This window comes from Calidris pugnax, unplaced genomic scaffold (genome assembly GCF_001431845.1).
Source record: "Calidris pugnax isolate Ruff unplaced genomic scaffold, ASM143184v1 scaffold335, whole genome shotgun sequence".
Classification (NCBI taxonomy): domain Eukaryota; kingdom Metazoa; phylum Chordata; class Aves; order Charadriiformes; family Scolopacidae; genus Calidris; species Calidris pugnax.
This window is the reverse complement of record NW_015091148.1, coordinates 1,631,639-1,643,698: the sequence shown is the minus strand read 5'-3', so window position 1 is coordinate 1,643,698 and position 12,060 is coordinate 1,631,639. Positions and strand designations below refer to the sequence as shown.

General features: G+C 65.2%; 1 protein-coding gene across 1 annotated transcript in view; it reads right to left on the bottom strand.

The window, feature by feature from the left end:
- ARHGAP23 (Rho GTPase activating protein 23) overlaps positions 1-12,060 on the bottom strand; it is a gene marked incomplete at its 5' end in the record, with an annotated part of 24,154 nt that overhangs the window by 4,217 nt on the left and 7,877 nt on the right. Inside the window, 16 exons of the mRNA XM_014958939.1 lie at positions 3-1,007; positions 2,741-2,846; positions 2,975-3,016; positions 3,155-3,280; positions 3,424-3,513; positions 4,734-4,807; positions 5,129-5,207; positions 5,790-5,945; positions 6,028-6,146; positions 6,497-6,624; positions 7,307-7,368; positions 8,600-8,899; positions 9,051-9,188; positions 9,439-9,545; positions 9,694-9,849; positions 10,798-12,052. Coding sequence (XP_014814425.1) covers positions 3-1,007; positions 2,741-2,846; positions 2,975-3,016; positions 3,155-3,280; positions 3,424-3,513; positions 4,734-4,807; positions 5,129-5,207; positions 5,790-5,945; positions 6,028-6,146; positions 6,497-6,624; positions 7,307-7,368; positions 8,600-8,899; positions 9,051-9,188; positions 9,439-9,545; positions 9,694-9,849; positions 10,798-12,052 — 3,943 coding nt within the window. The remainder of the gene's footprint in view (positions 1-2; positions 1,008-2,740; positions 2,847-2,974; positions 3,017-3,154; positions 3,281-3,423; positions 3,514-4,733; positions 4,808-5,128; positions 5,208-5,789; positions 5,946-6,027; positions 6,147-6,496; positions 6,625-7,306; positions 7,369-8,599; positions 8,900-9,050; positions 9,189-9,438; positions 9,546-9,693; positions 9,850-10,797; positions 12,053-12,060) is intronic.

The following is a 12,060-nucleotide window of genomic DNA, read 5'->3' as shown; positions in this document are numbered from 1 at the left end:
GCCGGCAGTGCCGGGTTGTGCCGGGGCGGTGGCCACCGGTGGCCGGGCTTTGGTGGACTCTAGGCTGCTGAGCCCCGAGTCTTTGTCACCCCGGCAGGGTCCCGGGGCCACCTCTAGCCCCCGGGGCTCCTTCCACTCGTTGAAGTTGAGGTCCTTGAGGCCACCGGGCACCACCACCGTGTGCCGACGCCAACTGCTCTTCTTGCGGCGGGTTTCGGGGGAGTGGGCTCGGCGCAGACGCACCCCCATGTCGTCGGTGGAGCCCCGCAGGCGCTGCCGGAGCTGCTCTCGCAGTGAGGGTCTCCCGGGGGGCACCCAGCCCTGCTGGTCCTCCCCACCTCCACCATCGCTGGCCACCGGGGTCTCACTGGTAGCCCGGGGCCGCCCCAGCTTCCTGCGGGCCAGCGTGTCGCACTGGATGAGGCGGTGGGAGTTGAAGGAAGGACGGCTGGAGAGTCCCTTGTCCTCATCCCCGGTCCCTCCGTCCGTTTGGCCCGGTCGGGGCCTGGCTCCCTCCCTGCTCTCTGTGTCCGTCTCCATGTGGCTGAGCTCGCTCCGTTCGTCATCCGCCTCCTCCCCGCGGCTCCCGGCCACCGACTGCACCTCGGAGCAGAGGCTGCGGTCCATAGTGGACAGGGTGGAGTAGCCCGACACGATGGAGCGAGCGTCCGGCGCCGGCTCGGGCCCAGCACCCCCAGGCTCCAGGGAGCTCTCCCGCTCCATCCCGGCCGGGCCGGGGGCCGCCAGCTCGCCGCCGGTGCCACGGAGGGCTTTGCCGGGTGATGGCAGGGTGGCCACGGTCCCCACGTCCTCCTGCTCCCGGTCCCTGCGCTCCGCGTCGTCGTCGGTGCTGCTGCTCCCGACGCCTTCGGCCTCTCTCTTCTTCTTCCTCTTGCGGGCGGCGGCCGAGACGAAGGGGATGGCGAGGAGCTCCCGGTGCGACGGCGGCGCCTTCCGCGACGGCCACGTGCCCTGAGGAAAACGGTGACACCGGGGTTGGGGACAGGCTCCGTGCCCCAGCCACCCTGTCCCTCCCTCCCTGCCAGCCCCCCAGCCCGCCATCCTTGGGGGGGCATCAAGAAAAGCGTGGTCAGCAGGTCCAGAGAGGTCATCCTGCCCCTCTGCTCTGCCCTGGGGAGGCCCCATCTGGAGCACTGGGACCAGTTCTGGGCTCCCCAGTTCCAGAAGGACAGGGAACTGCTGGAGAGGGCACAGCAGAGGCTACAAAGATGCTGAGGGACCTGGAGCATCTCTCTGATGAGGAAAGGCTGAGGGACTTGGGGCTCTTTAGTCTGGAGGAGAGAAGGCTGAGGGGGGATCTGATCAATGCCTATAAATACTTCAAGGGTGGGTGTCAGGCGGATCGGGCCCGGTTATTTTCAGTGGAAGGTGAGGAACGCGATTTTCCGAGGGGGAGAGGGGAGGGAGGCGTTTGGGGAGCCCCAAAACTTCGGGGGGGGGGTCGTAGAAAATGGAGGGTGGGGGAAACGAAAGCAATCCCGGCTGCCCCCGGACAAAAAGACCCCCCCCCCCCCCCCCCCCCAACCCCGCACGCCCCGGGATGGGGTTAGAAGCTGCTGACGACGAGAGAGGGGGAGGCAGAAAAGGGGGTGCTGACCCTCCCCGGGGGCATCAGGACCCCCATAAGGTCCCTCCCAACCCTAAGTGTCCTGTCATTTTGCGGGTTTTATGATCAATTTATCATTTTTTGATCGATTTATCATTTTGTGATCAAACCCAGCGTGTGGGTGCGCTGGTCCCAGGACCGGCATCAGGACCCCCATAAGGTTCCTCCCAACCCAAGAGTTCTGTAATTTTGTGGGTTTTATGATCAATTTGTCATTTTTTGATCGATTTATCATTTTGTGATCAAACCCAGCGCGTGGGAGTGCTGGTCCCAGGACACCCAGCACCAGATGCCAACAACCGCCACCAGCACCGGCCAACCATGGGGGAAAAATAGGATTAAAGGATCTGGGGGTCCCCAGGGCCTCGGCAGCCCCCCCCTCCCTTGCTGTTGGGGTCCCTGGGGACAGTGGCCAGACAGGACAGGGACCCCTCCCCTCCTGCTGTCCCCCCCAACCCTGCTCCCGCTCTCTCGTGGTCGCCCGGAGGGGTTAGTGCGTGAGCAATGCACCCAGGAGCAACACTGTACCCGCTCTAGCTCTCGAGGAGGTCCGCTGGAGGAGGAAGAGGAGGAGGAGGAGGAGGAGGATGAGGAGGAAGAGGACAGCACAGAGAAGTTCAAGGAAAGAACGTAAGAAATCAGTCCAACGACAAAGTCTCCCGCTCTCTGGATTGGCAGCGTGGGGTTGGCGCGGGGGGAGTGGGCACGGGCAGGGGTCCCGGGATGGCAGAGGGATGAGGAGTGGCCACCAGAGAGGAGGGTGACAGGAGAGGGTGGGGAGAGGGTGAGGAGGGTGCCGGGACGTCCTGCTCCAGCACCCACGGCCACGGGGGGGGCCGGCTGTCGGTAGTGGGGTGACCAGGGGGGATGGAGTGGCTGGAGGGGCACCCAGGGGTGCCCTGGTGCCAGGATGGGAGCTGGGGGGTGTGTCCCCATTTGATGGTGAGGAGGGTGCCGGGACGTCCTGCTCCGGCACACAGGGGTCTGCCACGGCCACGGGGGGGGCCGGCTGTCGGTAGTGGGGTGACCAGGGGGGATGGAGTGGCTGGAGGGGCACCCAGGGGTGCCCTGGTGCCAGGATGGGAGCTGGGGTGTGGGGGGGCTGCCATGGGCCCTGCTCCTCACCTGCGGCATCGCCGGGCGCCGCGGTCCTGCCGATGTTGGGGAGCAGGTACTCGATGTTGGGCACGGACTGAGCTTCCTTCTCATCCACGGGGGTCTGCAAGGGGAGGGGACACGGTGGTCGGGTGGCTGCCTGTGGCACCCCAGCTCCCCACCCGGGGGTCTGCACCCTCCCTGCCCCACAGCGAGACCCCCCTCCATGGGACAGAGGAACAGGGGACTCACCTTCTCGCCCTTGTCCTCCTTGTCGCTGAAGAACCAGTCCGACTGCGGGGGGAGACGGGAGAGGGGTCAAGGACCGGTGAGGAGAGGTGGGAGCTCAACACGGCTTGGGGGGCACCATCCCCTCCAGGGTGGGGAGAAGCCCCTTCCTCTGATGCCCCCCTGCCCACCAATGCCACTTACATGCTGGATGAGGGTCTCCACGATCTTGTAGCGGTCGGGCATGTGCGTCACCATGTCCGTCATGTTGTCCTCGGACGTCCGCACCAGCGTGGGGCCAAACACCAGCGCCAGGTTTCGGGGCTCCATCTACCACCAGAGATGGGGTTAGTGCCCGTGGTCAATCCTCGGCATTCCCCGCCCCATCAGCGACCATCAGCCCAAGTTTGGGGGGTTTGAGGTGGGGCAGGGGGTCCAGGAGACCTGCCTGGCCCCAGGGTGGGTGGACATACCTTGTTCTTCTCCGAGTGGTCAGCGATGGTCTTCAGGTGACCCACCAGGAACTTGAGTGTCTCGTAGTAGTGACCTGGCAGGTCCCGGATCTGTGTGGAGACACCAGTCACCTCTCTGCTCACCCCCCCCTGCCTTTCCCACCCACACCAGCACCCAAGATGGGGGTGCTCCAGGGCTGTGCCCCCCACCCCAGCCCTTGCCCCATCTCCCTACCAGCTTCCGTAGCGTCCTCATCCTCTCGCTGGCGTCCTCGATGCGGTTGGCCTCAATGAAGTCATTGTACTTGTCTGAAAGCAGGACATGGGGGGGTCAGAGCTGGGTGGAGGGGAGAGGGCACCCCCTGGGGCCAGGGACCCCCGGATGCACCATCCACAGATGGTGGGAAGCTGGTAGGGTCCCACTGGGATGAAGCAGAGAAGGGCAAGGAGGGACAAGGACAAGGGCTGGCCCAGGGGACTCGGCGAGGAGGGGACCTGGGGACCTGTCCCCAACAGGGATGGGTGGGATGGGCTTTGGGGTATCAGCCATCGACACGTGGCCATTTGAATAGGGTCATCTGTGGCCACTTTGGGGGCCCTGTTGGCCACGGAGGAGGCAGCGACTCACCGTCGGTGAAGAGGGGCTCGGGCAGCTTTCGGAAGAAGGACTTCAACAGGCTGCTAATGACATTCAGGTCCTGCCACCGCTGCCAGGGAGAGAAGAGGCTGCTTAGGGACCACAGCGGGTGGGAAAGTCCCCAAAGTGGGACTGGGAGAACCCCAGGCCACTGACACCCAGGGGGACACCACCCAGGACCACCGTGGCCGTGAGGATGGAAGTATCCCCACCCTGTATCTGGCAGGGAAGGCTCTGTGCCACCTCAGCGACGTGGGGAGAGGCAAAGGGACATCTGTGTCCCCAAGCTGCCGGTGACACTGCTGTCACCGACCACCAGGCGGCCCTGCCACTCCAGGGAAGGTCATGGCCATGGAGATGAGGATGATGGAGACGGGGATGGTGATGGAGATGGGGATGGTGATGGGGATGGAGATGGAGATGGGGATGTGGGGATGGAGATGGGGATGGAGATGGGGATGGGGATGGAGATGGAGATGGAGATGATGATGGAGATGGGGATGATGATGGAGACGGGGATGGTGGTGGGGATGGTGACAGAGCCATGGACCAACAGAAGAGCCTCAAGAGCATTCCGGAGGCACCAGTCACCTCTCTGCTCACCCCCCCCTGCCTTTCCCACCCACACCAGCACCCAAGATGGGGGTGCTCCAGGGCTGTGCCCCCCACCCCAGCCCTTGCCCCATCTCCCTACCAGCTTCCGTAGCGTCCTCATCCTCTCGCTGGCGTCCTCGATGCGGTTGGCCTCAATGAAGTCATTGTACTTGTCTGAAAGCAGGACATGGGGGTATCAGAGCCGGGTGGAGGGGAGAGGGCACCCCCTGGGGCCAGGGACCCCCGGATGCACCATCCACAGATGGTGGGAAGCTGGTAGGGTCCCACTGGGATGAAGCAGAGAAGGGCAAGGAGGGACAAGGACAAGGGCTGGCCCAGGGGACTCGGCGAGGAGGGGACCTGGGGACCTGTCCCCAACACAGGGATGGGTGGGATGGGCTTTGGGGTATCAGCCATCGACACGTGGCCATTTGAATAGGGTCATCTGTGGCCACTTTGGGGGCCCTGTTGGCCACGGAGGAGGCAGCGACTCACCGTCGGTGAAGAGGGGCTCGGGCAGCTTTCGGAAGAAGGACTTCAACAGGCTGCTAATGACATTCAGGTCCTGCCACCGCTGCCAGGGAGAGAAGAGGCTGCTTAGGGACCACAGCGGGTGGGAAAGTCCCCAAAGTGGGACTGGGAGAACCCCAGGCCACTGACACCCAGGGGGACACCACCCAGGACCACCGTGGCCGTGAGGATGGAAGTATCCCCACCCTGTATCTGGCAGGGAAGGCTCTGTGCCACCTCAGCGACGTGGGGAGAGGCAAAGGGACATCTGTGTCCCCAAGCTGCCGGTGACACTGCTGTCACCGACCACCAGGCGGCCCTGCCACTCCAGGGAAGGTCATGGCCATGGAGATGAGGATGATGGAGACGGGGGGGATGGGAATGGGGATGGGGATGGAGATGGGGATGGGGATGGGGATGATGATGGAGATGGGGATGATGATGGAGACGGGGATGGTGATGATGATGGAGATGGGGATGATGATGGAGATGGGGATGATGATGGAGATGGGGATGATGATAGAGATGGGGATGGTGACAGAGCCACGGACCAACAGAAGAGCCCCAGAAGCATCCAGGAGGAATAGAGACAGGGATGGGGATAGAGACAGGGATGGGGATGGAGACAGGGACATGCAGCCCTCACCTCGTCCTGCAGGTTGATCTCGGTGGCTCCCTTGTTGAGCTGTTCCTGCAGGCTGGACACCACCGCATTGTTCCCGGGCACGCGGTAGATGCCCATGTACTCCAGCCCTCGGTCCTCCACCACCTTGCAGCAAGCTTCCACGATCAGGGGGACATTCTGCGGGGACAGGGAGGGGGTGAGGGAGGTGTTGGGGCTGCGTGGGGTCCCCCGAGGGCTGGCACTGCTGGCGTGGCCATACCTTGTTGTCCGGGGCGGGCTGGCAGTCCTCCAGCCTCACGCCAAAGGCGCGGGGGGCTGATTTCTTATTCTTCTTCATGATGTTGATGCCCCACGGGGCTTTTTGGGAGCTGCTTTCATCTGGGGAGAAAAACCCACAGGATTGTTTACCGGGATAAACGGGAAGAGCATCCCTGCTGCCCTACGGGGACAAGCAGGATGGCATTCCCGGGGCGAGGCACCCCCCCCTTTGCTCCTTGCAAAGCCCCCCCAGTTTGCTGTTGCTGTTGATGCCCCACGGGGCTTTTTGGGAGCTGCTTTCATCTGGGGAGAAAAACCCACAGGATCATTTACCGGGATAAACGGGAAGAGCATCCCTGCTGCCCTACGGGGACAAGCAGGATGGCATTCCTGGGGCGAGGCACCCCCTCTTTGCTCCTTGCACAGCCCCCCCAGTTTGCTGTTGACCCACGTCAAGGGCTGGGACCTACCTTTGGTGACAGCCGTGTCCTGCCTGGGGGACCGGGGCGCGCTGGTTCCCGTCTGCTTCAGGAACTCGGCTCGGATCCCCAGCCCTCGAGAGCCCTTGGGCGAGGAATCGGGCTTGGTGCCCGCGGGGCTGCGGGGAGAGCGAGGAGGGGGGGCTCAGGCAGGGCATGGCCAAGGAGGGGGGGCCACCAGCCTGGGGCAAAACCTCCTGAGAAATGCCAGCATCTCTCCCCAGCTCCCACCCATGCCCCCCACACCGGGTAACGGGGACCCCCGGGGAGCACTGAGCCCCTTTAACCCTTTTTAGACCTCATCACTCTCTACAACTTCGTGGAAGGACACTGTAGAGAGGTTGGTGCTGGTCTCTTCTCACAGGTAATTAGTGACAGAACGAGAGGGAACGGCTTCAAGCTCCAACAGGGGAGGTTTAGATTGAACATTAGGAAGGAATTTTTCACTGAAAGAGTGGTCGGGCATTGGAACAGGCTGCCCAGGGAGGGGGTGGAGTCCCCATCCCTGGCTGTGTTTAAGGGCCGTTTAGATGCAGTGCTGAGGGACATGGTGTAGGGGAGGACTTTGTAGAGTAGGGGAGATGGTTGGACTCGATGATCCCAAGGGTCTCTTCCAACCTAGATGATTCTATGATTCTATGATTCGCTTGGTGCCAGTTTGGCTGAACTGTCCCCCTCCTCCCTGGCACTGCCCTGATGAGGGACTCTGCTTTGCCACTTTAAAACTGAACTGAATGATGCCCCTGGGGTGGGCTGCAGCACCCACTGCCCCCCAGGTCCCACCGCCCCCCAGGTCCGTACCTCACTTTCCTGTAGTCGTTTAACTTCTTGTTGATAAGCGCTTGGCTGGCAAAACCGGGGTCCTGGGGGGGCAGAGAGAAGAGGGGAAGGGAGAGCTTGAGCAGCGCGTCCTCCAGAGACCCCGGACAAGTCCAGGCTCTGCCGGGCACCGCGTGGGACCAGGCAGGAGCGGGCGATGGCAGGACCCAGTCCCCGCTGCCCCAACACAGCCGGTGCCCGCCGTCCCGCTGCCGCCTCCGTGGCTCCTCGCCACAGCACGGGGCAGCACACGGGGTCCGAGGAGGCCACAGAGGCTCGGGGACGGGGACATCCCTCGGCAGGACACACGATGGCAGGACCCAGTCCCCGCTGCCCCAACACAGCCGGTGCCCGCCGTCCCGCTGCCGCCTCCGTGGCTCCTCGCCACAGCACGGGGCAGCACACGGGGTCCGAGGAGGCCACAGAGGCTCGGGGACGGGGACATCCCTCGGCAGGACACACATCTCCATCTGCCCGCGCACCCGCCGCACCGCGCAGCGCCCGAAAACGCGCACCCATCCCTGCGGGACGCCGCTTGCCCGGTGGCCCCGCGTCCCCGGACGGTGCCCAGATGGCTCCACGCGCTCCAACCCGGCAGCACCTTCCCTGTCCTGGTGCCACCAGCCCCGCCGAGCCCCCCCTGCGCCCCTCAGAGAGGGGGGGCTGTGCCACAGAGAACCGGAGACCGCTCCAAACTCAACGCACCCTCCAGGGTCCGGAGCCTGCCACAAGCCTGGCAGTGCCACTGCCACCAAACGCTGCCACCACGGGGGGACACCACGCAGCCAGCCCAGCGCTGGCACATCCAGCCCCACGGATCCTCCACAGGACCCGCTCTCCCCATCTCAGACCCCATCACACAGAGCAGGGCTCAGCCTGGAGCCGGCACCAGCCCTGGCATCACCGCGCGCGGCCACCGTGCCAGGGAGGTCCCTGCCACATCTCTCTCCACCCAACGGAGACACAACACACCACGGCGCAGCCACGCGACGCTCCTCTCCCGCCGCACGACCCGATCCGGCGCCGACCCTACGGCTCCAGGAGAGCCACCGAGCACCCGGCGCACCCTGCCACGCTCTTCTTGGACGCCACGACGGCCCCCCACCTCCGTGCACCCCCGGGACCACGGCACGGGATGGGACCGGCGAGTCCCACACCTTGGGGGACTGGCCCCTGTGGCCTGGGGGAAGCAGCAAAAGGCAAAGAGCCGGAGAGAGCCGAGGCGGTTAGTGCCGGGAGAGCCAGAGGCAGCCGGGAGCCCCATGTGGCTCTCACCTCGCCCTCGGCCTTGCTGTTCTCCCTGATGACTTTGATCCAGGCCAGCATGTCTTCCCGATCCTCTGCCTGAAAGAGATATTCACAGAAGTCAGCGGTCGTCAGGCGGAAGACGTGCTTCCTCTTGGTCTCGCTGTAGGAGATGTCCACCAGGCACGCTCGGATGCTGATCGGCGGCTCCTCCTCACCTGGGGCCGGGGCGCAGGTCACCGCCTCCCGCCTGTCCTTGCAGAGGTACAGCGAGTGGGTGCGCAGCACGGCGAAGACGCGCTTCCACTGCCGGATGCCTCCACCGACCTTCTGCAGGAGGAGAAGAAGGAGGAATGGGGCATGGACCTCAGGGATGCTCAGGGTGGGGGGAGTCGTCCCAGCATGGCCGGCTGGGCTGGGGGGTATGGAAGGAGGAGTGGGACACACACACACACACACACACACGAGGACACCCGCCTACCTTCCCCTTTTTGGTGAGGATCTGCTTGCAGTGGAGCCAGCCCTCCTTCCTCACGGCGCTGAACGGGACGTCCGAGAGGTCGGAGGTTGAGTGTCTTTTGGAGCGGGCGTCTTCGGAGGTGCCGAGGCTGTCCAGAGACTGCGGGGTGGGGGGGAAAAACCGCCAGAGGGGAACCTTTGGGGGGATGCCATCAACACCCCCTGCTCCCCCAGAGCTCCAAGAGAACCCAGAGCTCCAGAGAACCCCTGGGCTACCCCCCAGAGGGCAACCTTTGGGGGGATGCCATCAACACCCCCTGCTCCCCCAGAGCTCCAAGAGAACCCAGAGCTCCAGAGAAACCCTGGGCTTCCCCCCGCCCCGAGGACCCTCCCCATCACCCAACACTCACCCCATCGGTGAAGAAGCTCCACGCGTTCAGACCGTCGTCGCAGGACTTGGAGCGCTCGGTGGTGATGGCCAGGAGGTAGGAGGAGCGGCGCCCAGCCTTGATGCTGCCTGCCAGGGGGAGAAGGGCAAAGCACGGGCTGCTCAGCCCAGCGGGCACAGGGCAGAGCTCCAGGGTTGGGGGGGTTCTCTGCTTCTCCTCATCCTACACCCTGCCCCCCCAGACCCCAACCGTAGCACCCCCCATCCCAGCACTCACTGCAGTCCTGGGAGTAGTGCCGGCTCAGGGCGAAGGCGAAGGTGGGCGAGGAGGGGCTGGTGGCCACGGCAGGAGCAGAGTTCATGGCGCTGGAGACCACCGAGGAGGCGGGGACGTGCTTGGCTTTCAGGTCGATGCTGGGGCTGGTGGGTTCATCTGTGAGAGCGGGGGGAGAGCGTTGAAGGAGGGGTCGGGGCAGGACTGGGAAAAATCCCTACTGGGACCCCTCCCAGTGCTTCTGGTGGGTGGTGGGTTTGTAGGTGCCCGGACTGGGCTGGGCTGGGGGACCCACTCCCACCCCAGCAAAGTCAGGAGCCACCAGTGCACCCAGACCCGCGCACAGAGTAAGGTCATGGCCCCCCCCAACCTCCCCTCATCCCCTCCCTCCCCCTCTGACCCCAGGATCTCTCTGTGGTGTGGGAGGGGACGGAGCTGGCAGCACCCCCAGGCCCATTTGGGTCCCCCCAGGCAGAGGTGGTCAGACAGGGAGGTCCTGAACCAGGTGGGGAGTGGGTCATCCCAAACATGGACTCACAGAATAGAATCACAGGATGCTTTGGGTTTGAAGGGACCTTAAAGCTCCCCCAGTGCCACCCCCTGCCCTGGGCAGGGACACCTCCCACCAGCCCAGGTTGCTCCAAGCCCCCTCCAACCTGGCCTTGAACCCCTCCAGGGATGGGGCAGCCACAGCTTCTCTGGGCAACCTGGGCCAGGCTCTCACCACCCTCAGAGGGAAAAATTCCTTCCTAAATCTCATCTCCATCTCCCCTCTTTTGGTGTCAAACCCTTCCCCTCCTCCTAGGGCTCCCCTCCCTCATCCAGAGTCCCTCCCCATCTCTCCTGGAGCCCCTTGAGGGACTGGAAGGGGCTCTGAGGTCTCCCCGGAGCCTTCTCTTCTCCAGGCTGAACCCCCCAACTCTCTCAGCGCCCCCTCCCAGCAGAGGGGCTCCAGCCCCCCAGCATCTCCGGGGCCTCCTCTGGAGACCTCCTCTGACCTCTCGGGTGCTCTGAGACCGTGCCACATGCCCTGTCCCCGCAAAAAAATGTGCCCTTTCTGCCAGACCCCCCGCTCCAGCTGCAGACACCCTCCCGCCCCGGACTCACCGATGAAGGGGATGGATGCCAGCGAGTCCTCGGGGGCCGCCAAAGGAGCCACGCGCCGGCCTTGCCGCTCGGCCCCCAGCCTCTCCCCTTTGCCACTGGCCAACGGGGGGTCACAAATGTCCGTCTCCTTCACCCCCTCGGGGAAGACAAAGTTCATCTGCCGCATGGGGGGTGGCATCTTGCGGCCCGTGGGGGGCTTCTGCCTCAAAACCACCTCTTCCCTCCGCTCCTCCGGCTGCTCCGGCACCCGGCTGCCCTCCGGCCGCTGGTCCCTGGGTGCCGTGGGGACCGGTTGGGGACCGGTGGGTGGTGGGATGGTGGTGACCACCCTCTCCGGGAGCGGGGCGGCCGGTCGCTGCGAGATGCTGAAGGTGGGGAGGCCCCCAAAAGCGGGGTCCCGGAAGGAGAGGGCGTGCAGTAGCCCCGTGCGACGCTGGAAGGACGGGCTATAGCTCCGGTAGCCGATGTAGCCCGAATCGTCCACGCTCTGCAGGTTGGGCTGCGAGGGGTGCTTCTGCACCGGCTCCCGCGAGGAAGAGGAGGAGGAGGAGGAGGATGGCACGAAGGAGCTGTGCGGGATGGGTTGCCCGGCAGCGGTGACGGTGGCCCGGCAGACCCTCTCCGGTGGCCACCCGGAGCGGTCGAGGCGAGGGGAGAGCAGGGCGCTGGGCTCCAGAGCCTCCATGGAGCGCCCGTACCTGCCCAGGTAGTGGTCGGAGCGGGCACGGGGGGCCCAACCTTCACGGGGGGGCTGCAGCAAGGTGTCGTGCGAGGCGCTGTGCGGCCAGCCCCGGGGGGCCACCGCCGAGCCCCCCAACCGGTCCTGGGACACGCTGCGGTAGCGGGGGGGCATGGCGTGACGCCGTTCTTCCGAGGAGCTCCGTCGAGGCTCCTGGCTGCAAAACCAGCGGGACAGGGCCTGCTGGCACTCCTGACGGCCGGGCACACGCTGGTTGCCCTCCCGGGGGGGCCGCCCGGTCACCGGCAGCCCCCCGACCCCTTCCTTGAAGCCGCAGTGAGTCCGATGCTCCGGGAGATGCTTGGGGACCCCGTAGCAGGAGGAGGTGGCGGGGGACACCCCGTAGCGGTCGGGCAGAGAGGATGCCACGTTGCTGGGGCAGCCGGAGCGGGAGAAGGAGCCGGGGTGTCCGTGGGGTGCGGGGGGGCGCAGGGGGGGACCCCCAGGTTGCGGCTCGTCGGGGCGATGAGCGGGGCTGCCACCCGCCTCGGTGCGGGTGCTGGCTGTGCCCAGAGGGGATGCGG